At 46.0% G+C, this 27,928-nt stretch overlaps 1 protein-coding gene across 1 annotated transcript in view; it reads left to right on the top strand.

Annotated features, from left to right (window-relative positions):
* The first annotated feature begins 211 nt into the window (after nt 1-211).
* The window catches only part of IGDCC4 (immunoglobulin superfamily DCC subclass member 4), a 176,887-nt gene continuing 149,170 nt past the window's right edge, over nt 212-27,928 (top strand). Inside the window, exon 1 of the mRNA XM_077829341.1 lies at nt 212-278. Within this exon, the coding sequence (XP_077685467.1) occupies nt 212-278 (67 nt within the window). The remainder of the gene's footprint in view (nt 279-27,928) is intronic.

The following is a 27,928-nucleotide window of genomic DNA, read 5'->3' as shown; positions in this document are numbered from 1 at the left end:
GTTCAGGCGTCTCTAGTGGACACCTAAAGTGGGACTTGAGTGTGTGTGTGTGTGCGTGTGTGCATGTGTGCAAGCAACTCACATACTCTCTAATATTCACACAAGATGGCGATGGAGTGGAGGGAGACTCAGCTCCCCTCTTAAATGTTCTTCTTCTGGACAGTCAAGGAGTCCTGCTTTCCCCCCCCCCCCGGAGATTTTAAGGGTTTACATGGCGCTGGAGGACTTGCTTTGTCTCTGTTTTTTCTCTTTGACCTTCTGTGTCCTGGCTGTGGAAGGTAATCAGGGGTGCTGGGGTTCTCTTCTGTGTGTTGTGTGCAGGGGTGGGGGATCAGGGTGTGGGTGATTGCGGGCGGGGGGGGGGAGGACTCTGTATTTAGGGGGATAGCCCCTTGCCCTCCTCCTCTGAGCAAGCGACACAGGGGGCTAGTGCAGAGCTGGGGAAGGCTCCGTCTCCCGCTCCGCTCCCTTCCTTCTCCGCCTGGCAATGGGAGCGTGCACCTCACCCCTGGCCAGAAAATAAGGCAGCTGCCCGGCCGGGGGGGGGGGGGGGGAAGGAATTGCACCTCCCGGGGGGCTGCTGCTGGGGCACGGAGCGGCAGAGCGAGCCCGGCCGCTGCGGGCACGGCCAGGCAGCCGCTCCCGACCCCGGTGCCCGGGCGGCCCGGCCCCTGCGCCCGCCAGCGGGGCCAGCCCCGAGAGCGCGGCGGGGAAGCGGGGAAACAGCCCGCCGGGCTCGGCAGCGCCTGGTGCCCGGCGGGGCTGGGGCATGGGGCAGGCGCGGGGCCGGGGGACGGACACAAAATGTGTTGCGAAAAGTTCGCGGGGCCGGGCTGGGATTTGAAGGGGGCGCCCGGCCAGGCAGATCCCGAGTTAATTTCCGTGCGGGTCCGGGGGGGGGGCGGGTAATTTACTAGCCCCCCCACCCCGCGTTTACAGCTGCGCTGGGCGGGCGGGCGAGCTCGGAGCGGTGCCCGCAGCCCGCTCGGGGCCATGTGCTGCCCCCGGGCGGGGCGGCTCCCTCCGGAGCGGGGCGCTGCCTCCAGGCGTGTCGGGGCGAGGGCAGAGGGGGAGCCCGGGCTGGAGGTCCCGGGGGCGGGGGGGTTGCTTTGGGGGCTGGGCTCCTGGCAGCAGCCCATTCCCCCCGCAGGGAGACCAGGGGAGAAGAGGCCTGTGCCCCGGGGCGCTGCTGGCCCCCGGCGTCTCTCCTGGAGCTTAGGGGGGGTGTTGCTCCAGCCACGTGCTTTGCTGCCTGCCCCAGCCATTGCAAGGGGAAGAGGAGCAGCAGCTGCGCCCTGGGGTGGGAGCTGCCCCCTTGGCCAGCGCTGGGGGAGGCTGTGGAGGGGGAATCCCTCTGTCTGTGGGCCTGGGGGGTGGGGGTTAGCCACGTGCCCCAAAGGCAGGGAGAGCAGTCCCCCCCCCCCCACCCTGTGCCCACCCCCAGCCTTCGGGTCTGAGCCAGGCTTGAGCGGGGCTCCCAGGCTAGCTGGGTTTCGGGGTCCAGTGCTACTGCTGGGCTCCTATCACAAGGGGAGCCCTGGCCTCTCCTCTCTAGATTTGGGTGGGCTAATTCAGAGGGGCCATTTCCCTCTGGCCGGCTCAGCACTGAGGGGAGGGGAGGGGCAGGCAGCAGGGGAGAGAGGGGGGTGAGGCCAGGTGAGGCCGAGGATGAGGGAGGATTGATGGAGAGCAGTGTTCAGGCTGCTCTGAGATTAGGCTGTTCCTTGCCTCCATAGCATGAGATCTCTTTCTGTCTGCGGAGGAGAACTTGCTGGTTGGATCTTAGGGCGATGAGAACTCAAATCCGCATTTCTGATGCAGCCACCGGCCGACTCCGAAGGTCTGGGCCTGAAATGCCAGCTCCTGGCTAGTGGGGACACAGTGGGTGCTCCCGCGGGGCTCTGCAAGGCGGTTGCGTTGTGCATGCTCATTGTGACGCTCAGCAAAACATCCAGGTGTAATTTTCAAGCAGGGGAAGCTCTGCATAAAGCTTTGTGTAGCTAATGGAAACAGCTTCCCTTCTTCAAATGGGAACCTCTTGGTGAGCGTGAAATCTTGCTCTGAATATCTTCCAGTCAGGCCCAGGTACCCCTTTATACCTTAAAAAAAAAAAAAAAGCGCCATGACTTTACTTTTCACTTCGCTAGCTTACTGCCTACCAATGCAGGTTTCTTAGCTCTACCATATTAGCAAATATTTAGTTGATCAATCAAGTAATCCAATAATAAACATACCAGTCACTCCCCTCTTTGTAGGGATTGGTTACATGAATGAGCGGTGTGCACGTGTTCACGTACACATCTCTCGGATCTAAATCCTTGACTCTGTGTTTAACCACAGAAGCTTTCACCAAGGTTCGTTCACGTTGTGGACCTTTGGATGCATTGCTTCTTCCAGTGTGTACACTTGCCCATTTAAGCGTTTAACTGCATCTCTGAAAAAGTATTAGAGAGGCATGGGTTGCTACAACTTCACTGTTGCAATAGCATGTGTGTTAAATGTCTGCTCGACTTAGGTTTTTTTTGATTTAAGATAAACACACAAAACAAAGATTTAAGCCAGGAGCGTCATGCCTGTTTCACTTCATGTATTTATTCAGTCCTCTGATGAATTCAGGTTCAGCAGAGTAGAAGTTTCCATTTATTAAAGTTTTTAGCCCTTAAAGTTGCAAAGATAATCCTTTTTAATATGAGTGGATGGATGCAGGGATGTATTAATCCTGAGAGATGTGGACTGCTCTTGTTGTCTATACTGGGAGTTGATGCTGAATCCTACTGATGCTATTTTAAGGGCCAGATTATTGCATAATGTAGCTGCAGAATTGCATGCTCACAAAATTTACTGTTGCTGTGTGTGTAAATGAACAATGGTACAGGAAAGTTGCCCATTGTCATCCAAGGGGAGCATCTCTTTAGATGCTCTGGAGCATGTGGCCTTAACTTTTAGCTCCAGACAGTGCTCATGGTACAAGATTGTAGTTTTTTGTTTCAAAATTAACTTGTCAGATTTTTGGGTCAGGAGCCATGGTTCCTTGTGTGTTTGTATGGCAGGAAAGGCGCAGATGGCAGGAGAAGTGTAGGGGAGAGGCAGAGGATGAGGGAGGTGATGGAGAGCAGTGTTCAGGCTGCCAGACACTGGGAGTGGGTGACAGGGGATGGATCACTCGATGATTACCTATTCCGTTTATTCCCGCTGAAGCACCTGGGATTGGCCACTGTTGGAAGACAAGATGGACCTTTGGTCTGACCCAGTAGGGCTGTTCTTATGTTGAACAAACAGCACAATGGGTGGAGCCTTTGGGTACCACTGCAATACTTATTATAATCAATAATAATGATTTTAAAGGGTTGAAACTTTAGTTTTGAAACAAGATTCAAGAAGGAATCTGGAATTCCCTCTCTTGGATGTGTAATGGTGGCTTGCCCAGTTTTTGAAATCAGTGTAAAGAGAATAGTCAACATTTGTTTTTTAATTATTGGCTATTTGTTATTGTGCCTGGAAAAAAAATGACCTCTACGATACTATTGTTACTTGCTGGTTCACCCCAGTGCAGGAATATATAGCACAATGTGGAGAAAGGTCCAGCAGTGAAGTTGGTGGTTTTGGTGGTGGTGGGGGGGGTGTGTGTGTGTATGGTCAGCAGGTGGGTTTTACTGTGAAAACAAAAGTCTTGAATTGCTTTAATCTCAGATTCATTCTGTGAAAGGTTGAAATGCTTTTTAAAAGTTGTGAACTGGACCCCATGGCCACTTGTTTCAATCCAAAATTCAAGCATCAGGGGGTATGAGATACGAAGAAACTGAAGTGGGAAAGTCCTCCCCCGTGGACTTTAATGAAGTTATGCTGAGGATTGGGCCCAATATTTTGCAAAACCTTCTGCTGTCTAATTTGATACAGTTTTCTCTGAAGAGCCAGGAAGGATTTTTTTGAAAGATTCTTGCTTGGCCCTGCCAAAGGGGTTTGTACTGCTTGCTTCCCATGGGGCTCTCTAGAGGGATACAGGTTGCATTTGGGCAGCGGGAGGTAGAGAGCTAGCTTTAGAATTGAACGATAAGATGAAATCCATCTAGATTTATGTAATTGGTGTCTGTTGTAAAATCTCCTTTGTGGTTTCTGAACTGGTTTTCTTCCTCTATTACCTAACTTTCGCTCTGTTTTGTTCTTGTCGCATTCTTGCTGGCTCCACAGCCCTGCGGAGTGCTGAATATGCTTAGTGCCTTTGCCTAGAACAGTCAGTCTTGCTATTGTCCCAGAGGTCACATGTCTTGTCTTTTGCCATGGTAGCCTGTTCACTGCAGGCCGTCAGCTGCATGCAGATTCATCTGCCCTGATGTAGCATCACCTGATTGCCGACTTTTTTGGAGGGTGGGCAAATGTTGGTTTGCACGGTGGGGTGAGGGGAGCTGTACTTCTTGGAGCCTCCGTTTTCCATTGTGTGCTACATCCCTGTAGCATCTGCAGTGCCCTTGTGAAAGGCCATGTACTGATGCACATCATAATCTGATTTCAGACGTGGCTCGTTTCCAGGTGCAGGTCTTTCCCAGTCTTGAGTTTGCTGCGGTTGTGCTGTGGCTGTCGTGACAGACCGTCTTTCTGACAGATCAATAGGTAACCTCCAAGCGCAGGTCTCTAAAGTAAAAATCTTTCTGGCATATATAATAAAATTTCATGAAGTTGATAGATTTCCACTCCATACGGCTAAATGCAGTGCCTTGCATAATGACAGGTTTCAGAGTAGCAGCCGTCTTTGTCTGTAGTCGCAAAAAGAAAAGGAGGACTTGTGGCACCGACTCTAAGGTGCCACAAGTCCTCCTTTTCTTTTTGCGACTACAGACAAAGACGGCTGCTACTCTGAAACCTTTCTGGCGTAGTTTCTCTTTCTTTTCTGTTGCATCTGGTGAGTGGGGAAATCGCATGTTTCGGGGTTTCTCCCTGCAGCTCCTCATGGAGAAGCTTGCCTCACCATGTTTTTAATTTTTTTTATACCTTCCTATTCCACCACTATTAAGTTACTCTGAAGCAATAAGAAAAAAAAATTAAACTCTTAAACAAACCAAAAACCCTTTCCACATTTCTCCTATTTTTTGCAGTGAAATTTGATACGAGTTATGGGAATTTGGTCTAGGGGGTAGGGCACTGAACTGGGACTCGGGAGTCCTGTATTCAGTTCCCAACTCAGCTTCTGCTGAGACCGTGGGCAAGTCACTTCATTTACCCTTGTGTCCCAGGTGCCCGTCTTAAAAAGAAATGGGGATAGTACCTGCTTTTTTTCCAGAGGGTTGTTTGGATAGACTCCATTAACGATTGTGTGGCACTTAAATGCTACAGTGATGAAGAACACATTGGTACCCAGATGCCATGGAGATGGGCGCACTAGAAATCCATGGAGACATAGACTACTGGCTTGCCCTGTGTGTGTGCGTAAAAGTTTGATTGTGACCCCCTGGTACCGTGGCCACTATAGCATTCATGTACAATAGTAGAATCTTCGAGTGGTGTGCCCCGTAGGTGATGGTCAGCCATAGGAAGACAGCTGCTCACAGCAGCCACAGGCAAAATGTAGCTGGATTTCCACTAGTGCAAGTACTTAGCATTCTGAGAAGATCCAGCCTGTACTCAGCACACTCTTGTAGCATTTAATGGCTGTGATACCATAATTAAGATGGGAATTAATATTTAATCTCATTGTAATTTGTTGTTGGACTCCATCCCAAACTTTTGCATGGGGTTGTGGGTGATGGAAAAGTATTATAGTTAGGGGATTTTTGCATGGGTAATTGAAAGAGATTCTTAGTCCTGCTGGGGAAGGGTAACCCAAAACATTTACAAATCCAATATGATCATCTTAGTCATTTTTGTATCTGTGGAAAGGAAATGTTTGCTTTACAGTCAGCTGTAACACTAAAGGGAAAATGGTAAATCTTTGTTATAAGCTCTTGCCTAGCACATATTAGGCCAAATTCAACTCTGACGCAACTCTGTCACCTTCAGGAGAGGAACTTGGCCCGGTGTCTATAATTTGGTTTTTTTTAATCTCGTTTTATGTTAAAAAAAACAACAACCCCAAAGCATTGTTTTATTGTGATACCAGCACTTGCATCAAGTGGCTTTCTCGCTATTGTGCTTTCCATTTCTTGTAGGGAGAGCACAGTCTGAACACAGGATTGGAAGCCAGGAATCCCTGAGCTCTGATGTTGACGCTTTTGGGTCTGGGCAGGCCACTGAACCGCTCTACCTCAGTTTCCCCATTTTGTAAAGGGAGGATACTACTGATATTTACCTGCCTATCTGTCAGGGAATGTCATAAGGGGCTGGGAATGTGTGGAGAACTCTGTCACCCTAAGTAACTTTATAGCGTTTATTTGATTCCCATGCTTCAGTAACCCGAAACACGTTGATTTCTGATTTATCAACCTATAGCTGGTTTATGTTTTTAAATGATGGTGATGCCCATTGTCATTTAGGCAGTACAGCTTTTCAACCTCTAAATTATTCATTTAAAAAAAAAAGTTCCATTTTCCTCTGATTTGCTTTCCTCCTCCCATCCTCTACCATGAAACGTTTGAGTAGAAAAGCAGCAAATAGTGGTTTGTGTAGCATGCTTGTCCCATGTTGTCTCATGTGGGTCATTGTGGGAGGAGAGCCAGGAAAGTTGCAAGGAATATAATGTTAGTTTTGGATGGACAATGAGAAATTGGGCCTCATTCTGGTGGTGGAGGGTGTAGGTAATCTGCAGGATTGACCCTTTGTCTGGTCCTCTTGGTGTGGTAATTGATTCTTGGTACTCAGCCCCGCAGTGTGGTAATACTGACTTTGCCCTCATTCCTCTATAATATCCATAGTGATCATATCTCTGATCAGCTTTATGAGTCGGGTGCCATCTGGAAGCTCTCTACGGATCCTAGGGATGCTAAATATCACTCTGTGCACAGCTTCCTGGTGTCAGGGAGGAGACCTCACCAGCATTTACCCTGCTGGGTTGCTGAAACCAAACACTGTCAAGTTCTGTTGGCTTCTAGAGAGAAACAAAAGCTTAACATTCTGGGGAAGAGCTAATCAGTGTTTACATTAAGCAAGGTAAGAATCTGTTAGAGTGACAGCTGCTGAGAAGTGAAATTCCCTGCAGGGCTTGACTTGCTGATTGTGTGTGGGTCCACAGCAAATCTGCATGACAAGGCTTGGTCCCGAGCAGAGGGGGGAGTCTTCCACACACCACCTTATCCCCGATGCTAGTTTTTCCATGTATCTCATGCTCTGTCATTCGCAGATCTCAGAGTCAAGGCCCTTTGCCTGCAGTTGGTGGATAGGTGACGTTCCTAATTTACAGACGCTCCTGTGAACTTTTTATTTCTGTGTCTATTATGCGTGTGGGCTTCTCTCTGTTTCTGGGCTAAAGCCTTCCCTGCTCTAACATCTGGGGAACCCCATTGATTCACTATGGATCTGCTTTCTGTTAAAAGTCCAACACTGCTCCAAGGGTGCTAAGGATTGCAGGCTGAGTACCTCATTGCCCGGGGTAGTGGGTGATCAACATGACCCAGTGCCCATCATGGGGAGGGAGTGATGTACCCCGTTGCCCAGCGTATGGCCTGATTTTAACATTAGGTGCATTAAAAAAAAAAAATCAAGATCTGCATTTTGGGCCCACATTACCTGGCTCTGCCTCTTAAATGTAACCTAGGCATTGAAGCTCCGGGTCTGTCTTGTGCTTTTTTTTTTTTTTTTTTTTTTAATTCAGTGACACAGATTCACCGTCTGAGGGTTGTTAATATTTAAGAGACGTGTCTCTCCTGCATCAGTGCTGGTGGCGCTGCACGTTTGCTAACGCTGAGGCTCGGGAGTGAGGGGGAGCAAAGTTTGTTCCAGCACAGAAGCTGGCAGGGGTTTGACCCATGGAATCTGTGGATGCAGCAGTCTGCAGGAGGCTACGCAGCGGACTTGTGCCCCACACTGCCTCCTGCCACTCCCCCAGTCCCTTCTGGCCTTAAAAACTATGACCAGGGCAGCATGGCTCTGATGGAGCTGTGCTCCTGTGGGTTCCCTTGTGCCATGCTGGTGCTTGAGGGTGGGAGCATTGGACAAGGGAACCCACCTTTCACCTTTCACCCACAGTGAAATACACCTTTACTCTAGCTTCACCCTCTTTATTCTCTGGCCCACCTGAAAAGAGCATTGGATGTGAGGACTGGCAGTGCTCCCCGGCTCCTACCCCCTTCCCTACCCAGATCTGCTGGGCTTTTGTCCCTGTGGGGTTGGAATGATTTGGCCCCATTTTAATTTTACAATCCAAGACATGAGCAGGTTAAAATGGATCACCACATGGGGAAAGATCTCGGGAAGTCTTCATGGGTTAAAAGCAGCAATCACGTTTCAAGAATTAGTTGTCGAATAGATGAGGAAGGAACAGGGCCTGAGAACAGGATACTTCTGCCTCGAGGGGTCTCCTGACACTCACTGCCACTACTGCGAGGATGTGAAGGGGACAAACTGTCTTGTGTTTTACCTTCTGTACTTGGGGATTTTGCCTCCTTGCAAATCTTTAAGTAAACAATCAATAGACAATTAAGTTAATTGGTGTGACCAGATAGGTCATTACTTGATGCAATGGATTTCTCCTGCTGTCGCCTCTGAATCTATTAAGTATTTTGGGCCAAAATCTTCGATTGCCTACAAGGGCTTCGGTTATCCATCTGTCATGGGAGCATCAGTGGTGACCCCATAGTTTAAAACTGTCTTGAGATTTGCACTTAAATCGGGACTAAAATCCCTATGCATGACACCTGGCTGGCTGGATCAAATCTCCAGATTGGGCACACTGAGTCGCCAGAGGATAATTGAATTTTCCATGACATTTTTTAAAACTAAAATATGTAATGGTTTTAGCAGAGGAAGGAATTAAAAGTGCTCTTTTTTGGAAATCTTTGCCCTTTTATTCTCACATTTCTTTGGGTTTGTCAAACCAACCCAGAGTTTCCAACTTGTTACACTCCATATTCTGCTAACATCACAACCACTTAAAAAAATGAAACACAGAGTTGTTCTCCTCATCCAAGTCACTCAGTTGAGCTGTGTTAGTTCCATTAGCTACTTTAGTTTCCAGCCACTGCCGGCCACATGTGCTACCTCTGCTCCTGACAAAGCGTTGGGAAAGCATGCCGGGCGTCGGAGGAGAGATGGAGACTTAGGAGGGAATGGACATGTGGGGGAGCAGCTGGCGTGAACCAGGTGTTGGATGTGTGATGGGGCCTGCGTTGCAGGAAGCCAAATGCCTTTGTGCTGAGGCCCCATTTTGTTTGATTGTCCAATATTATTCCCTTTACAGTGTTTTGTAGAGCATTCTGCAGTTGAGGTCGATTGTCCGCTCCTGTTGAGACACAGGAAGTTACCTTGTTACAGATGCCCACTGGCGATGCATGGCGTCACTAGAGCAAATACGTCGCAGAGGCTTATTTACATACCTGCACGGGCAGCATGCATTATTGCTTAGTCAGCACTTCTCTGTGATAGGTTTCAGAGTAGCAGCCGTGTTGCATGCATCCACTGAATGCATCCGATGAAGTGAGCTGTAGCTCACGAAAACTTATGCCCAGATAAATTGGTTAGTCTCTAAGGTGCCACAAGTCCTCTTTTTCTCTCTGTGATATGTGCATTGAAGATCAATGGGACACAAGAAATCCAGCATCTGATCAAATACTGACTGCAAATCTCTCATCCACGTTGACCAGAAAAATAGTTGCAATCTCCCTTCACAAGAATGATTTTGTAAACATAATGTAGGCTATTAGGCAGTGATAGGAAACCACTTTATCAGCTCAACAAGGTCCTGCTTGACAAGTTTATCCCTCAGGCCCTCAGGATGATGTAAACAAGGAAATACTTTAACAACAGAAAAAGATAAAAGAGAGCGATGGGCAGAGTTCTTTCAAGAGGTGCTAAAGAGACCGATGTCAAAAGAAACTATTGACTTTGACAAAGAAATCAGTACAAATATTAAAACTTGAGAAAGCTGCTGGTGAAGACCAAGTGAGTGGGGAAATGCTGAAAGCTTGAGTTAATGAGACCTAGGATGAGGAAAAGCCTCCAGAACAATGGAAACCTGGGATTATAGTCAAAATACCAAAGAAAGATGACATAAACGACTGTGATAACTGTGAGGTGGTACATTCCTATCAGGGATAGGTAGTCTGCTGCAGTAGTATCTTAAGTCGAATAAAGGAAGCGGTTGTGGTGAATCTAAAGGAAGAGCAGGCTGGATTTCAACCCACAAGATCATGTGTTAGCCACATTTTCACACTAAGAATAATAATCGAATGGCAAAAATCACCTAAACTTCATAGAATGCTTTCAAAAAAGCATTTCACAGCCCCCATTACAATTCATTCTGGGCCATCTTGAAAGGCTGTGGTATGCCAACAAAAGGCTTTATATCAAGGTGAAGTTTGCCCAGTTAAAGTAAACACAGGCTTGACTGAATGGTTCAGACATAGACACTGGTGTCAAACAAGGATGCATTCTTTCACCTCTCCTGTTTGGCATCGCTCTTGACTTTGCAACGAGAATAAGGGTAGACAGGTACAAAACAGGCATTGCATGGCATGACAACAGAAGGTCTAGGTTTTGCTGTTGATGTTGCTCTTCTAAGTGACCGCTCAACCAGCATACAAGTGAAGACTGAAAGACTGTCCACATTGCAAAAAACATGGGATTAAGAAGCAGTTTTGAAAAAGCAAATCTAATTTACATCCCAGCTCAGCATTACTCAGCAAAGGAATACAAGAAATGAGCCAATGTACGTACCTCAGCAGTAACGTGCAAACCAATGGGGATGTTCAGAAGGAAATAATGTCACACATTGCAAGGAGCTGCATTCATCAGCTTTAACAAGATTTGGTCATTGAAAAATCTGAAGCTTAAAGGCTAAATTACAAATCTTCAACTTCAAAGTTATTTCCATTTTAACGTTTGGATGAGAGAGCTGGAAATCCACCAAAGAGAAAGATAGATGTCTAAACGCCGCAGAAAAATACTAGCTCTTAAATGGAATGAGCTTATAACAAATGCTGAGATTTGTCAGAGAGTTCAACAATCCCTTATCTCTCAAGTTATCCAGAAAAGAAGACGGAAATATTTGGGACATGTGTTAAGACTGAAGCCAGACCATCTGCCATGGCAGGTGAGCCATTGGGCAACTGGAAGAACATGTGAAAGGGACTGATTGAGTAGTGTTTGGAGGAATTCATTCAGAGTGGGAAAACTTATGGGACTTAACAACGTAGAGGACATACAAAGAGCAGCTCAGGATAGACAGTGATGGCGGAGCCTTCTTTGTGCCCTAAGAGATATTTAACAGCATGGGAAGGGTTCAGGTTCAGGTATTAGCCATGTAAATTACTGCCATTGACAATGATTGTGATGGAAAAGTAAACGTCTTGAAACTCTGGTTTGATTTTTTTCTCAGGGTTGCTAACTAGTTGTTTATTGATTGCAGCTTTTGTCAGAGAACACAAAATATTGATCTAAATTATTTAGCCCCTTTTTTCCTAGATCAGAGTAAATCCAACTTATTTCTTCCTCTCTGTGCTGTACTCTCTTATCTCTAAGTAATGCACAATGAACATTTTGCTGAGGAGAGAGACTTTTGATCCAGAATGTCAAATGTTGATCCATTAATGAATGGTCCACAGGAGCACACTTTGTATCTCATGCCCTTTCAAATGTTACTCGTTGAAAACCAGAATAGGAATGTTGTCTCAGGTGTTGTCATTGGGTTTTCTGTACATGCGCAAAACAAAGTTAGAGGAGGTTGCTTCCAGCTGCCAGCACATTATAGCTTCTAATTTAGTTAGCGTTTGTTGTTGCTGCCAGAATTTTTTGCATTAGCAGAGAGAGTTCAATGTAGTGTGAAAGGCTTTCAATAACACTTCAGCAGCAGTGTGAGCTGTCAAATTATTTGTTTTATTCTCTGTTCTTCTGTACCAGTCAAGGCACTTTGGTAAAGCTCCTTTCAGCCAGCAGGTGGAGACATTGCCATGGCATAGTTCTGATTTCCCAGATGCAGTGACTGAGAGAGACTCTTGGCTGCGTGTGTATTCATTGAGTTCTTCATTCTAGTTCCCAAATTCGGCACCTTCCCCGTACTTAGGAAAGCCAAGAGGCTGCGTTCTAAGCTGTAACAGCGCTGCACAGCTAGCTGCCAACAGTATGTCTACATTGCACGCGAAGATGCAATTGTAGCAAAGAGAGACATCCCCACGCCAGCTGTAATCTAGCTAACATGGGTAACAATAGTAATGCAAGCGTGGCAGGCTTCAGCACGGGCTAGCAACCTGAGTGGGTTTATACCCAGTAATATTGTGAGCAGTTTTCTGCACGAATGCTACCTGCAGTGGGAGCTAAAATATAGACAAAGTGTAGGCATCCTTACTAGTGTCCTGACGCTAGAGAAGCCTTTTACCCTGGTCTATGCCGTAGCATCTAGATGCACCAATGCAGAAAAACACCATAGGGATTGCTGGGTGACACTTAGCACTGAGGAAGTCCAGACTATTGCAGATGCTTGGAAGCCAGGTACCCACATAGCTGCAGAAAGCTGAACGTAGAAGCTTTCTCAGTGCGGCTTCTAGACTTTCCGGCAGCTGCCTGGAACCTCACCACTCCTGCTGCCCTCTCCCTTCAGGGCAAGTCCCAGGGGATAAGCTCCCTGCGGCAGCTCTCCTCTCTCAATCCCTCCCCATTAACCCTGCAGTCCTTCCTTTATAGGAACCACGCAGCCTGGTTCTACCCATCTGGGCCTAATTCTTAATCCATGTGCCCCAGAATGGGGCTCTCTTGCTCCCGTGAACCCTGTCACTCCCAGGGTGGTGTTTGGTTGTGGTTTAAAAAAAAGTACATTGCCCTAGTAGGGAATATTCTCACCAGAAACTTCTTAGACTGGAAATTTCACCGTATTACTTTTTTATGGCGTTTCCTAAGCTGAACTAATTGGGTATTTTGGAGGGGTGGGAGGCGTGGTTGTGGGTGTGTTTCTTGTAGATTTCATTTTAAAAATGTGACCTGGATTATCCGAGTTACCTGAGCGATACATGTATGGGCTGTGTTGGAAAATGCAGGTGATTATAGGCTGGTGACTAATGAATAGTCCTCGGCTAGTGTGAGGTGAGCTCAATTAACGCTAATCCCGCTCAACAGCAGTAAAAGTTGGATAAAGTCAGTGAGACTTTGCAAGGCTTTGGTGGCCTTTACATGAGAGAGATGGCATGGGTGGGTGGGAAATAGTCAATTTCCTTTTCTTTTTAATAGAAAAGCAGCTATTCAAAATGGCCAGAAGTCGTCAAAACTAAATTAAATTTCTCCTGCTATCAAGATGCATGCTGGAGCCAGCAGCAGCTGCTAGTTCTGATTTATGGCAATATTAACTGTTTGGGTTTTAGGTACAAATGAGACCTGGGCCCTGTCGAGAGGAGCTTGCAGAGTAAAGTACTGATCTTGCCATCTGATCCACATGGGCAGACTGTTTACACTTGCATGGTGCCCCATTGACTTCATTTGGTTTATGCATAGGTGCAATAGGGTCTCCCTGCCCAGATGTAATTGCAAGATCAGGCCCTGGTTCTAGACATGATGCAGGGAGAGCAGCAAAGAGCAAGGAGGGTTGGAGCAGAAAGAGAACCAGGGGTTACAAAATAAGGGTGTCCTATGTGCTGCTTTAGACTGAAATTGTGCAGCAGGAACCCCAGAATGGTTAACAATGCTGGCGTTTCAAGCATCTTGATTGGGCTTCAGTGTGACCAACCCATGGCAAGAAATGGGCCAGTTCCCATTTGTTTTGTGCTTTGAAGGTTTTCTTCACAACCGGAAAGGCTGGAGATGTAATTTTTTTGTGTGTGTATGGGTGTTAATGAAAGCTGAGATTCCAAAGCACAGTTATGTGCCAAATTTTAAAAATAAACCAGACCAACAATGATGTGGCAGTTTACACAGCCACATAATCACAGCTTTGAAACACTCAGATCCCCAATAAAAACATTACGCTGATACCTAGGTATCGGCACATCTTGATGACACTGCAGTTTAATGTCTTGTTCTTCTTATTGTCTCCTTTCTTTCACACCTTCATTTCCCCCTCATGTTTTACAGTGGAGTGGTGAGGCTGTTCGTCTGAACCGTAATGATAGTTGCCCTAAATGACATGAAGGGAGGAGTGAGTGGTAGGTAAGGCCAGGCTTTGCCCTCACAGTCCTGCAAGGTAGGTAAGTATTGTTAGCTCCATTCTGCAGCCAGGGCAGCAGAGGTGTAGCTAGGTTTTGTGACTTGCCCACGGCCACGCAGTGCTCACGTGCTCCATCCTCCGAGACCATGCTGGGTCTCTAACGCAATGCTAATTAGGCCCTGGTAGGCTGCCCCTGTGGTCCTCGCTCAGGTCTAGTCTGGGCACCCATGTTGCAGTGGTGGTGCAGACAATCTGTGAGCTCCTTGTCTCTTCTCCTGGGCTGTGCGCTGTGAGATGTGGGGAGACAAGTCTTGCTACCATCATCGGCAATGAAATATTTAGATAGGTTTTCCTATGAGTTTTCTTTGCTGCCACATTGAGCTGCATGCTAGCTCATTATTTCTCATTAAGTCCTAGTGTGCACAATTACCTGGGAAATGCAGGGTAGTTAATGGAAACGTGATGCACCCTGACTTCTCGGGTGCTAGGCTTGCCTTTTTGTACATGCAGAATGTGACGTTTGACTCTCACACTCCTGGAGTATTTACGGATGCACAAGGAGCTGCTGTCTGTCCTTGGCCTGGGCGACTGGCTCCCACCTACTCACCGATGTTCTGATTGCTAGCAGTGTTGTTTTCTAAGTAACTCCTGGAAAGAACGAGTAGTAGATACAGATGCTACCTGTCCAGTTTTCTCAAGTTCCTAATGGGACTGAAACCGGAGCTTTTCTGGGTAGCAGTCGCTGTGTCTGACTTGTCCCATGGTATTCTACACCGTACCCTGGAGAGAATCTGCAGTTATTTCAGAGCCGCACGTTGGCACATGAGGTAAGTGAGAGCAAATGAAGGGAACTACAGTTTAACATTTTTTAAAAATGAACTTTAGGTAGTTTATGTATAACTGAGCTGATTTTAGTCACTGCAGAAGCTTTCAGCTCTGTCTGAGAAATAATTCTGTCTTGTGCCCAGGAATTAAAGTGCAATCAAACCCCTCTATGAGTTCTTCGAACTTTTCACTTCCACAACGCTTTGCCTCTGATGAACTAGGAGTTATTATCCCCGTTTTAGAGAGGAGGAAGCTGAGGCCTGGCTAGAGGAGGTGACCTATCCCTGTCACTGACTAATATGTCAGATCATCAAAGTTTCTCAAACCGTAGCTCCTCCCTCACATGTGACTGCACTTGGGCACTGTGTCCACAGCCTCTGCAAAGGCCGAAGAAGTGAGATTGCTGTTTGACAGATAACTTTAAGAGATGAGTTTTTGGCCTGTCACAGCAGAATGGGCTACCCCTGCGTAACTCTTAGCTGTCTGTTTTCTTTCTTTTCCCCACATGAACTGCAAAATCCTCATTCGCGACAGCAGTGGCAGCATTTTGAAGAGTTTCACTCTGATCATGCGATGTGTGCTGTGTTTGGAAGTGGAAATCCGTTGTGATTTTTGTTATGTTCATGGATTTTTTTCACCTCCCTGTCCCTTCTGGGGAGCATGTGATACGAATCCCTCGTTTTTGCACTCCAAGCATGGCTTGTGCTAAACAATTACAAACTGGCCTGTTCTAAACAATTCTGCAAACTCCCAGAAGACAGAAGAAGCAGAGAAAGAAGTTTATAGTTTGAGGGGGCTGCGGGCAGTGCAGGGCAGCATTAGGGGGACACAGGCCCTGTTCCGTTTAGCCACAGACAGTCTTTGGAGATGATTGGGAGGGGTGCGGCTGTGGGCTTGGCGAATGCTGAGGAAAGAGGTGGAAGGGATGCCGATACACGAATGGAGAAGGCGGTAAGGAAGGGAAAAGAGGGTGAGTGCTACTGTTGCTGGGTGAAGCACGTTTTTCTAATCGACTGGAATTTGGAATAGAATGGAATTGAGAGCATAAAGGGTGGTGTTCTCTGCAAAAAGAATGAGATTTGAACCCTCTTCCTGGCAGTTTCTCTTCCTGGCAAAGGAGTGTCTGAACCACGGAGATGGAATTATATGATATCCCCTCACCTTTAGCTGGGCCCTTGTGGGTCAGGGTGAAGCACAGTGACGGGCAGCCTGCCGAGGCTTGCGTTGCCATGGCCTATGGTCCTTGCCTTCTTCTCGGAAATCTGGCACCTTTCACGAGTTCTAAATCCAAATGGATTGTTATTTGTTTGTTTGATTTTCTTTTCCAGTGGAGGCTTTTGCAGAAGCACACCCACTCTGACATCCCAGTTCCTGGGAGAGGTAGCTGAATTTCCTTGGTTGAAGTATTGCTGGCACCTATGTATTTACACAGCTAATACTGTGGATGTAGCCAAAAAGCTATTAACACTTAATGGCATATCATAGAATACCATGGTTGGAAGGGACCTCAGGAGGTCATCTAGTCCAACCCCCTGCTCAGAGCAGGACGAATCCCCAATTTTTGCCCCAGATCCCAAATGCCCCCCTCAAGGATTGAACTCACAACCCTGGGTTTAGCAGGCCAAAGCTCAAACTGCTGAGCTTAATGTCTGGTTCAGAAGCTTCTGTTGTGTTGGTCTTCTTGTACCTGTTCATTTGATTGTGTGATTGTTTTCTCAGAGACATCAAGTTTCTAATCAGATAGTTAAATAATTCAGCTCTAAGAAGAATGCAGAATTTTGAAATAATAACAGTAATTAGCAACACATGTAGATCATGTCTTTCATCCATAGATCTCAATGCATGATGCACAGGTGGGTAAGTATCATTATCCCTATTTTGGAGATGAAGAGTCTTAGACACAGAGAGGTTGAGTGACTTATCTAATGCCAGACAATGAGGGTGGTGACAAAGATTGGCATGGAAACCTAGTCTCCTTCCTGGTGTCTTGTCTTCTGTACTCTGCCACACTGCTTCTTGGCAAAGAAAGAAGAGACACACCCTGTAGCCAACATACCTTTGCTGACACCCCTCCACCCCGCCGTGTAGACAGAGTTCTTCTGTTGGCATAGCTAAGCTAATGTCGGCTGGGGAGGTGGTTTAATGGTGCTGACAGAACTCCTCCTCCTGTCAGCTTACGCTGCATCTCCACTAGGGGGTTCTGCCATCATAGCTGTATCATGTACTGGCCAAGTATCTGTAGGGTAGACAAGCCTCAAATGTTGTAACTGGTTGCAGTACTAAGCAGCGGTTTCAGAGTTAGGTCTGCCACGGCCATTTAGATGTGACTGGTCTGGTGAGCACTGTCCAGCCCTCCCATCCACTCTGTTCCAGGAGGACAAGAGAGCGTAACCCCTTTTGAAGTTGTCTACCATTTTGTTCCCTTTGGCTTGCTCAGCCAAATAGGGCCTCATTTGGCGGTGGGGGGAGGGGTGGGAATGAATTGTTTTAATAGTTTGATGTCAGTGCAAAATGCCAGCATTCAAATCAGAGAGACATTCGTCTTCTTGTTCACTGCTGGCCATTCTTATACAACCTCACGAGGCTTCAGTGATTCTAGATTAAACATAAAGCAACTATTTGTATACTCGATGGAAAATCCTGCAAACTCGATCTGTGTTCTTTGTCAGCTATTCTTCAGCTACATGCATACGCAGCATAAGCTGTTGTTGCAAACTCATGAATGCTGCCCAGCGACTGTAATCTTTTCAACTGCCTTTGGAAGATCAGTCCTTCACATTTTGATATCCTTGTTGTTTCAGTCACGCGAACAGGAAGTTGCTGACCCCCGCTGGATTAATTTAGTCCACAAAATGTTAGTAACGATGCACGTATGAAAATCTGCTACTTATACTGAAGCCACCTGAGGCTGTGAATGTAACGGATCTCAGCCCGGTCTGGCTTGGTAAGAACGTCTAAGGAAAATGAAAACTACGGTCTTGTTCTCACACCTTCCGTTTTCTACAGCTTCTGAAGTTTAGGCAGTTTGTTTTGGAAGGTGTAATGGTGTCTTTGAGTCAGATCTGTACAGTCTCCTCTGGTTAAATTGTCCGAGCATTAGCCTGGAAGGAGCCGCTGACTTTCATAGCTGGGGGGGAGAATGTGATGCTCCCTACCTGCTAGTGATATTGTGTAGTGAAGTGGGGTATCTATGGCTCCACTCACTGAGCTGGCTTCAGTCATTTTTGTCTTAGTCTTTCCCCCACAAAAAGGTAACTGGGGGACTAAGGTTGCAATAGGTACACGCAACATTTGTGCTTTTTCCTTCTGTAATTACACTTTGGGGAGCAAGGGTATTCAATTAAAATATTTATTCTTCCATAACCCACCAAAGGGAATTCCCTTCAGCTTTCACTGTCCTGAGACTAGACACAGAGAGTTTGAGTAAAATGATAAGTGAGTAAGACCCAGGGCTATATTAAAGATCTGCTGCAAAAAGGCCTTAATATAGATAAAAATGATCTTATATGCCATTTTGGGGTCCTTGTTGTTGAAAGGATCCCTTGAAGAGAAATGGACTGGAATATGGGATTTTATGAATGGCTTATAAAGGAATGGCATTCGTCTGCATGCCACTTCCCATCAGTCTTTGTCACCTCTTTCCTTTTCTGCTAGTATTTCTCTGTGAAGCCTCAAATCCTGTTTGAGTTCCATTTGAATTAATGAATCAGGGATACGCTTCATGGTTCGATGGGTTTAGCCTGCCTTAAATTAGGATCTGGATCCAGTTTTCTATTCTGACATGATTTATACCTCAGGCCATAGCTAGTGGGATGGTAATGGTTGCAATCACTTTTCCTTCCAGCCCTGTGTTATTAGCTGTAATATTTTAATACAGTTAGATGGGAAATTTGATCGTACGCAGACCTGGAGTATATGCCTGCATTATACATGGTTATTATGGCATCTGACGCAATGAGCATGCTAATTGCTTTGGGTATTATCTCTGAAGAAGTAGGAGGTACTGAGCAGGGCTAGACTGGAAGTGATTCAGGAGGAACAAATGAGAGATCTTGGAAATATGGAAACTTCAAAAGACGATTATTGTATGGAGATGTGCCAGGCACTATCGGCACGTGGAATGCTGATAGATTTGGGGATCTATATAAATGTTATGTGTATCTTTGTGAACTAGGGATTGTATTCGGGCTCCATGGAGGCGGGTCACAGAGCTTTCTCCAGGAACTAAAATCAGTGAGGGGTAATTACTGCAGGTAAACCACTCCAGAAAAGTTCCACCCGCTGGGGAGAATTGCATAGACTTGTTCAGACCCCTTTCAAGATACCCAAGAGACAAAGAACAGGCTCTTGGTATAAATGGGAGCCTGAACTGACTCACCAGCCTTCGTTTGATACTTGTGCTGCCATGAGGCTGGAACCAAGAGGGTCAAACCCTGTGGGAAGGGTTGGAACGACTGGGACCTGCTGGTCTCCATGTGGAAGATGAGTGACACTGGTAAGCTAGAGTGTGGCTAGATTGCTTATTTTTTGGTGATCTGTTTTCTCTGTGATGCTTTAGTCCTACCTAAATGTGCTGTGCTTTGTGAAAGCTGGCTGGTCCCGGGTACCCCTGGCGTTGTCCCCGAGAGAGACTGCGAACGGCAGGTACTGGACTAAGGTCAGATGTGCTGGGGAAATCACAGTGAGGTGCAGTGGGGCTGCCCGCCTAAATCTCTGGTTTGAAGGGAGAGGGACCCAGAGAGAGGGAATGGCTGGAGGCCTGAGATCTAACAGGAGCGTCCTTGAGTGCAGTGAACCCCGGCACTGTGACAAGGCTACGCTCCTTTACAGCAGTGCTCACGCTCTCCTGCTCTTTGTCTCTCTGCAGGTTGGTGCCAGTTTCCCCCCCGACACCCCGCTCCCTCTAAGCAGAATATTTTTGGTTGGTTTGAATCAGCATATATCCAACTACTGTGCTGGGTCGCCCACAGCCTGTGGGCTGCTGGTGTTGGAAAGTGCGTCTTGAGCCCCGCTAGTACTTGCCCGTCCGGGGCCCAGAGCTGACTAGTGCTGTGACTTGCCTTATGGAGATGCACCGATTCGGTGCAGACTCAGCGGGCTCCCAGCTGGAATGTAAAGTGGCCTTTCAGTAGAGAGCTCCTTGGTAGTCATGTGGCCATGTGCCCTCCCATAGGGATGAACTCCAGCATGGGTGAAAACTTCAGCTTTCTGATCCTGCCAAGTTGAATCAGGCCCAGGGTGTCTCGCTCCAATCTGGGAGAGTCTACACTCTTTGTAACACATGCGCAAACCGGTTTGGTTCGTAGAATTTTACAAATGAAGGGCTGGAAGAGAACCCAAGAGGTGATCCAGTCCAGCCCTCTGCGCTGAGACAGGACCAAGCAAACCTAGACCATCCGTGATAGGTGTTTGTCTAACTGTTCTTAAAAACTTTCAGTGATGGGGTTTCCACAGCCCCCCTTGGAATCCTGTTCCAGAACTTGGCTTCCCTTATAATTAGAAAGTTCCCCCCCTCCAATATCTAACCTAAATCTCCCTTGCTGCAAACTAAGCACTGTTCTCTTTATAACAGACCTTATCATAGTTGAAGACTGCTATCAGATCCTGTCCCATGCCCTCAGTCTCCTCTTCATTAGACTAAGCGTGCCCCGTTCTTTCTCCCTTTCCTCACAGGTCGTGTTTTCTAAGCCTGTTATCATTTTTGTTGCTCTCCTCTGCACTCTCTCCAGCTTGTCCACGTCTGTCTTAAAGTATGTGGTGCCCAAAACTGGACACGCTACTCCAGGGGAGGCCTCACCAGTCGTATCAAACCAGAGAACTCTTCTTGTGGGTCATATGGATGGAATTTAGAGAACAGCATCGAAACTGATTAAGGGGCCTGAGGGACTGACATAGGAGGGAAGATTAAAAAAGCTAAATATGTATAAGCTTGGCTCAAAGATGATTAAGAGGGCGGTAAGACGTGAGATGACAGTATTCTTGTGTTTGAAAGGTGTAATGGGATGATGCTAAGCAAGGGAAATGTAGGTTGAATGTCTGGACAATGAAATATAATAGACTGTAGACTAGCGTCCAAGGGAGTTCGTGGAAATTCCATCGTTTTGAACTCTGAAAGCTAGAATGTTGGTTCTTCTCCAGATCCCTAATGAGTCAAAAGTTCATTGCCAACAAGGGCTGAAGAATCAGCATTGGGATGACATCTTGAAATATTAGGTGGGACCTGTATAATGACTTCCATCTCAAGACTGCCAAGTCTTTGCAGCCGTGCCTCCCTGAGCACCTCTGTGAAGTAAGGCGATATGATCTTGCAAATGGGGAAATGGAAGTGAGTGATTTACCCAAGGTCACACGGGGCAGAGCAGAGCCAGTAATACAACCCAAAACCCCTGAGCCCTGGGTGTGCGTTTTAGCTACAAGGCCATCCTTCCTTTCCTTGGAATGTGATGAGAGGGATTTGCCCATCTGTCCCCTGGAACAAAGCATTTTGTGCTCAGATACAGGAAATCTCTCAATATTTCAATATAAAAGATGTGGTCAGTATATTATTAACAGCAGGTATTCCAGCCCATTCATCTGGGCCAAGAGGCTTCGCATCTTTCTACAGAGCAACGTCTCTAATTGAGCCAATCCAGGTTAAAAAAATGGAATATTTAAATTATCTGAAATAAAACGACAAGTGGTGGGCGTGAAGGAATATTGCAAACTGGATAATCAATAAAGGGCAGATGGATGGGGAGGATCCATGCTAATTAACCTGTTTTCATGCATTGTACAAAAGGACTTATTAAAAAACACTACAATCGGGCATCGCTTCAGTATTGACTCAGAGGGAAACATGCCTTCCTTTAAATCACCAACGCCGTTTCCAACAGTTACCTTGGTTTTCCTTGGGTCAGCAGCCAAATACTGCGCAGGCCTGACCTTATTTATCTGAATTAATAAGATCAAAAACAGAAGAGGCTGTAGGGAAGACTTTGTCTCTTAGGTACCTCTACATAGGAAACAGCGCTCCCGGCAGCGAATCTCAGAGCCCGGGTCAGGCTCGAGGAGCTTGCGCTGCAGGGCTAAAAGTAGCAGTGTAGACATTTTGGGCTCGGCTGGAGCCCAGGCTCCAAGACCCTATCCCAGCCCTGGATTTCAGAGCTGATTGGCTACTCTGCTATTTTTACCCCTGCAGTGAGATGCTGAGGCAGTTGACCCAGACTCTGAGACTTGCTGCCTTGCGGGTTTTTTTGCTATATGGATGGACCCTTATATGCCAGGTAGCCTATTGCCTAAGGTCAGTAACAGTCACCAATCCTGGCATGCTGTCCTAGTTATGTTCGCTTATACAGTCTCAAAGTCACCTTCCCAGGGCACCCAATTACCAGTTCAGTGCACGCCTCCATTCTATAGAGATATGTAGATCTTGGGAGTGTGGCAGGTTGAGTTGGCACAAATGCTCAACAAACAAAGGGGACCCTGGGTTTGAATGAATCTTTGTACTACTGATGTGCTGCTTTGCCGTTCCACCAGGCTGGCCTCTAAAAAACGATCATCTATTCATAACAACACGCCTCTGTGGGTTGTGCATCCAGAATACTGATGGTGTAGTCGAATATATGTGTGAAGAAAAATAATTCTTGCACATTCGCAGTAACTCCAAATCTCATTCCCTTTCAGTGGGCTCTTAATTAGCGGCTGGGAGAACGTAATTTTAGAAAACAAAACTGTTTAGGAATGATCAGTTTAGACACGGTCAAAAGAAGCGGCAGAAAACATACTCCCCCCTTCCCCTTACCATCTCCTTTTACTTTAACATGGCCAAATTGATTTATAATCCGTCCATAAAAACGTGTTTCCCACAAGCTTGTATATATATTATGGAGAATATTCTCTTCTGGAGTAGAGGGGTTTATGCATGTAATCCCGGTTTATCCAGATGACAGCACACCTATGTTTTTGACCTGGAGCTAGAGTTTATAATGGTTATAAACCTTTTAACACTGGGTTTCCTAATGTAAACAACGAGAAACCGTTAAATTATAGCAGTGCAAACACACCACTGTAATACCGTCATTATCAAAGGCCAACTGCCTTATTATTCCACACCTAACTGGAATGATTCAGGCTAGCGAGAGATAACATACAGTTCCTGAGAAGGCTTTAGAACTGGCTTAGATCAGAGGCTAATTTTAGTTTCTCAGGCAATTTCTTCCTTTCCTCAGGAGAGAGATAAGGAATGAGCGTGTGCTGTGTTATCATGTCTTCCTGTCAGAACAACATGAGGAGGGCCCTTTAGGAGGAGCAGACTAGAGTGTCTGTGTATGATCTGGAATATGCCAGCAGTTAACTAGAGGCCTCCTGCCCTCCTAAGCGAATTAGAGGAGGGCCCAAGTTGCCCCAGTGTTCGGTGGGGTGAGAGTGTTTTTGGAGCCAGAGGTTTGCTTCGGTTCATTACAGAGAGATGGGCAGTACAGGCCAGTACTGAAATGTCCCCTGCATTTGTGAGGGCTTTCGGTTGGGTCCATTTCTCTTTTGAGTATTCCATACACACATTGCATTGGTTTGCATGCATGATGAGGGAAGTTGAATGAAGTAAAAAATCCCCATCAAAACACCTTCATCCAAATCTGTGCTCCAGTGCAGGGGATCTAGGCCTTCCAGGCCTGCATGTCCAGTTCCCTGTTGTGTTTCTTTGAACCAGCTCCCTTTCTGGCCAATTGAAGCGGTGGCGTCGATAGGTTCTGGAGTCGTCAGAGCCTGGGCCTCTTTACGGAGTGCGAAGGGTCTCTGACTGGGTGCAGGGACGTTGAGGGTGTAGACTGTAGGGGAAGAAGAAAAATAAAATGAACCCATTTTTCAATTTTCCATGTGTTTCGTATAGTGCTGAAGGCATGGTCCTGGAGACACAGCCCAGGATTGGATATCAAGGTTCTGTTCCCCAGGCAAGTCACTTCACCTCTCTGGGCCTCCTGCCCTGAGTTTGTTTTGTGTATTTAGACTGTATTCTTCAGTGCAGGGACTGTCTCTTGCTATTTGTATGTACAGCCCTTAGCACAGTGGGGCCACCATCTCAATCAGGGCCTATGTACAGTAATACATATTTGTACGGTAATACACATATATAATACTCATATGGAATTTGCCAGATGTTTTTTTCAGTGCCAAAAGGACCTGGACTAGAACTTGGGACATCTAGCTAATCCTGGCTCCACTGAGACTTCCTATGTGATGTTGGGCAAGTCAGTTGCTTTGTGCCACAGTTTCCACATCAGATGAGGATACTGATGCTTCCGTACCCCACAGGGAAGATGTGAGGCTATATTAATTAGTGTGAATCACAGTTAGGTCCTTGGAGAGAAGGTGCAATATTGGTGTCAAATCTTATTTTAAATATAATATCAACTGCTTGCCTAATGGTCAGGTTAGTTTTCCCTGGAAGCAATTGAGGTATTAAGTACTTGATAATGAATGAATAGCTAGTAATTAGCAAAAGATTTTTAATGCTTAGGGAACTCTGAAGCAAAAGAGAAGAATAAACTTTGTCTCTAGTTTTTCAACTGTTTTCTCCTAAATGAAATCTCCCAGACCTCCAGATGATATCACCATTGTCTCTGCTCGGCACTAACCCACTAGCGCCTGGTGCTCTGACTTGACCCCATACCAGATTATTCATGCTCCTAGAAGGAATTTGCAGAGAGGGCTGCTGTTCGTAAGACTATAGGTGCACAATAACTCTGCTTCTGCTGTTCATATATCTGTGCTCGCCTTAGGGCCGTTCACTGGCCAAGAATCTGACCCTTTAAGATTGCAGGAACAAGGTGTGTGCATGTTTCTAAGATACTTTATTCCTTATGAATATGTCATGCTATCGATAAGTGGTCTAACTCGCCTGCATTTGGAGACTTGCTTTATCATCTTGTGCCCCATAAGATATCCTTTTCTTCTCTCTGAAGTATCAGTCAGTGGTTTCCAGTGGGACAAGAAAACAGTCAACTGGTTGATGCTTTGTGTTTATTTCTTAGGCAGGCAGTGTCGTCTGGGGATTGGGGCAGGGTGCCAGGAGTTAAGACGCCTGGGTTCTTTTCTCTCTTTGCCACCGACGTGAGACTTTGGGCAAGACACTTCAATCTCTGTGCTTCAGTTTCCCCATCTGTAAATGGTGATCTTGCCACCGTCTTCACGTTGTTGTGAAGTTTAGTTCATTAATGCTCACGAAGCACATTGACATTTTCAGATGAAAAGAACTACATAAATACAAAGTGGTATTATCAGAGAAGTAAGATATTGGCATCTTTGGGATGTGTGCCTAAGAATTTGTCTATTGTTTGAAAACAAAGCAAAGTTCGAGAGTTTAGTATTTCCACTGCAAACCCTGGTGATTTCAAACCCTGGCAAACCCTAATTACTTCATTTAAAACTCTACTTGGTTGAAACCTGGTGAAAAATTGCCAGCCAGTTTTCTTTTATACAAAAATAGTTTTAAATCTGTTTAAAGCCACAGATGGGGTCCATAGCACAAACCTGGATCGGAGCCCCCTCCGGCTCTGGGAAAGTTTGGGTGAAGATCTCAGGGGAGGGTCCCTCTCTCATCAAAACCGCAAAAGTTTCAGAAAGACAGTGAGACTTTGCCCAGGATCAATATGAAACGTTTCAGAGAATTCTTCTTGACACTGGATTAGGGCCCATCCTTTTGGTGTTGTGAAGCCCCTGGGGTAACTCCAATGTAGCCCTCAGAAAGGAAGTTGTGTCAGAATGACTTGGCATGATTATAGCTTTACAAATAAGCACAGTAGTGAGCATGAGCAACTAATTAGTTTTCACAACCCCCTTTTGTTTGCTTTTGAAGATGTTAGCGCCTCATTCGCCAGAGTGCAACTGACAATGTCAGTGCAAGCGTGTGAAGCTCATGTTACAAATGTGACATTACAGCTGTGGGCTGATTTAAATGAGAGTCTGCGGAGACCTTGTCCTGTTGCCTTTCATGATGGGAGGTAACCAATGGCAGAATGATCTCACCCTGTGTCCCCGAGATTGTTACCAAGCAATTGTGATGGGAGAGGGCTTTTTTTCCCTTCCTACAATGAGAATGTCATTCTGGAATGACATGTCTAGAGGTGGGCGTCTTTCGTACATAACCACAGTGGATCCATTGCCTGGGCATTGTGGCAGAGCCCTGGCATGGAGGAGACCACCCCAATCAATCTTCACTCTCTCTCTGCTGAGTCTGCAAACCATTATGGCCTAGCGTGGTCTCTGACATTGATGCTATCTCATAAGAGCCGAACTTAGATCATTTAACTGAAATTGCCATTGTCAAAAGAGAATCGCTGTGGGTCACTACCTACCCAAAGCCCCTATCCTGCAAAGACTGATGCAGGTGGCTTCAGTGGAACCCCTTGCAGGGTGTCAAGTTAAGCACCTATCCCTGCAAGATCAGGGCCTATTTTGGTAAGGGAGAATTTTGTCTTTAGGTCAATATTTCAAGCTCCTGAGTCATTTAGTCTGCTAAGTGGAAGGTGATAATAATATCAAGCTTGTTGCATAGCGCTTTACAGTGTCAGATTACTATGAATGTTTGCTAATCCTCACTACACCCTGCTGAAGAAGGAAATTAAGTGCTGGCTGAGCAGAGCTAGGAGAGCAACGTTGGCCTTCTTGACTTCGGGGATTGGCCCCTATTTCACCCATTGGTGATTGACCACTGGGATAGCTGCACTGTTGCAATCCCTAGTACAGACAGGCAAAGCCACAACTTGCACTGGTGGAGCTTATTCCTGTTTGAAACTGTCTACTCCGATGACTGGCCAGTGGTGGCTGAAATAAGGCGGTGTAGACAAGGCTAAGCAAAGCAGCAGCTTGTGCCAGACAATCAGTCTTTTCTCCTTCCACTGAGTGATGTTTAGAAGGAAGCTGGGGCAGGCGAGCAGTTTTATTTGTAGATGTGTCTGCCAGTCAGTGAGGCTAGGATTTTTAAATGCAGATCTGCAGGTTTTCTGGGGGCAGTCAGCAGTTTAAGGGGCCTCCCCCTGACGTAAGTCACACCTGCATGTAAATTCATTTTAATCTATGATGGTTACATATGGAGTCAGTTGAAATTTTTTAAATGTTTCCTGCTTGAAGAATACCCTTTTTTTTTCAAAATTGTCATGAAAAATTATCTGCTTTATTAAATTCTTATTGCTCATAATAAATAGATAAAAAAGCAGTGACAGTTTAATTGACATTTTCATTGAAAACATCAAAAGCATTATTAAAACAGCGTTATTGAAATTTGAAAAACTGGTTTTGCCAGATTTTTTTGAAAAAGCAAAAAAAAGGGCACATTTTGAATCCTTCAATATTGAAAACAACTTAACAAATTTTGAAATATTTCAGGAAACCTCTTTGTTTGTTGATTAGCTCTATTGACATGTAACAACTGAAATGGATCTAAATTAGAGGAAAAAAGTGGGCTATTTTCCCCAGTTTGTTTTCTTTGATCATTTGACAGTACTATGTTTATAGGCTCCAACTGAGCAAGATACTTAAGCACATGATTGTGCTTAAAGTTAAGCACATGCTTAATTACTTTTCTAGATCAGGGCCAAAGTCAGTTTCCCCTGTTTGTGTGGGTTTTTCACCCAGCAACATGGTACAGAGACATATTTTTAAAATAGCAAAATTGCCAGGGGAATTCAGGAGCAATAGTAATGCCTGAAACTACTTTGACTCAGTTTTGAGATTGATTAGTTTTGATGCTGGCAGTGTTTCTTCTAAATTCCAGTTGTTCGCACTGAGTTTGTAGTAAGCAAAGGCTTCTGGCTAACAACACCTTCCCTAGCCTGGTGGCTGATGTTGCATCCTTTGTGGTCGATGTTGCAGTATCTTGTCACAAGGTGACTGCTTGAATCCCAGGGAAAATGTGTAAAA

The sequence above is a fragment of the Eretmochelys imbricata genome, chromosome 10, assembly GCF_965152235.1.
Source record: "Eretmochelys imbricata isolate rEreImb1 chromosome 10, rEreImb1.hap1, whole genome shotgun sequence".
NCBI classification, from domain to species: Eukaryota; Metazoa; Chordata; order Testudines; family Cheloniidae; genus Eretmochelys; species Eretmochelys imbricata.
The sequence above is the reverse complement of the archived record's forward strand: the minus strand, read 5'-3'. Positions and strand labels throughout refer to the sequence as shown.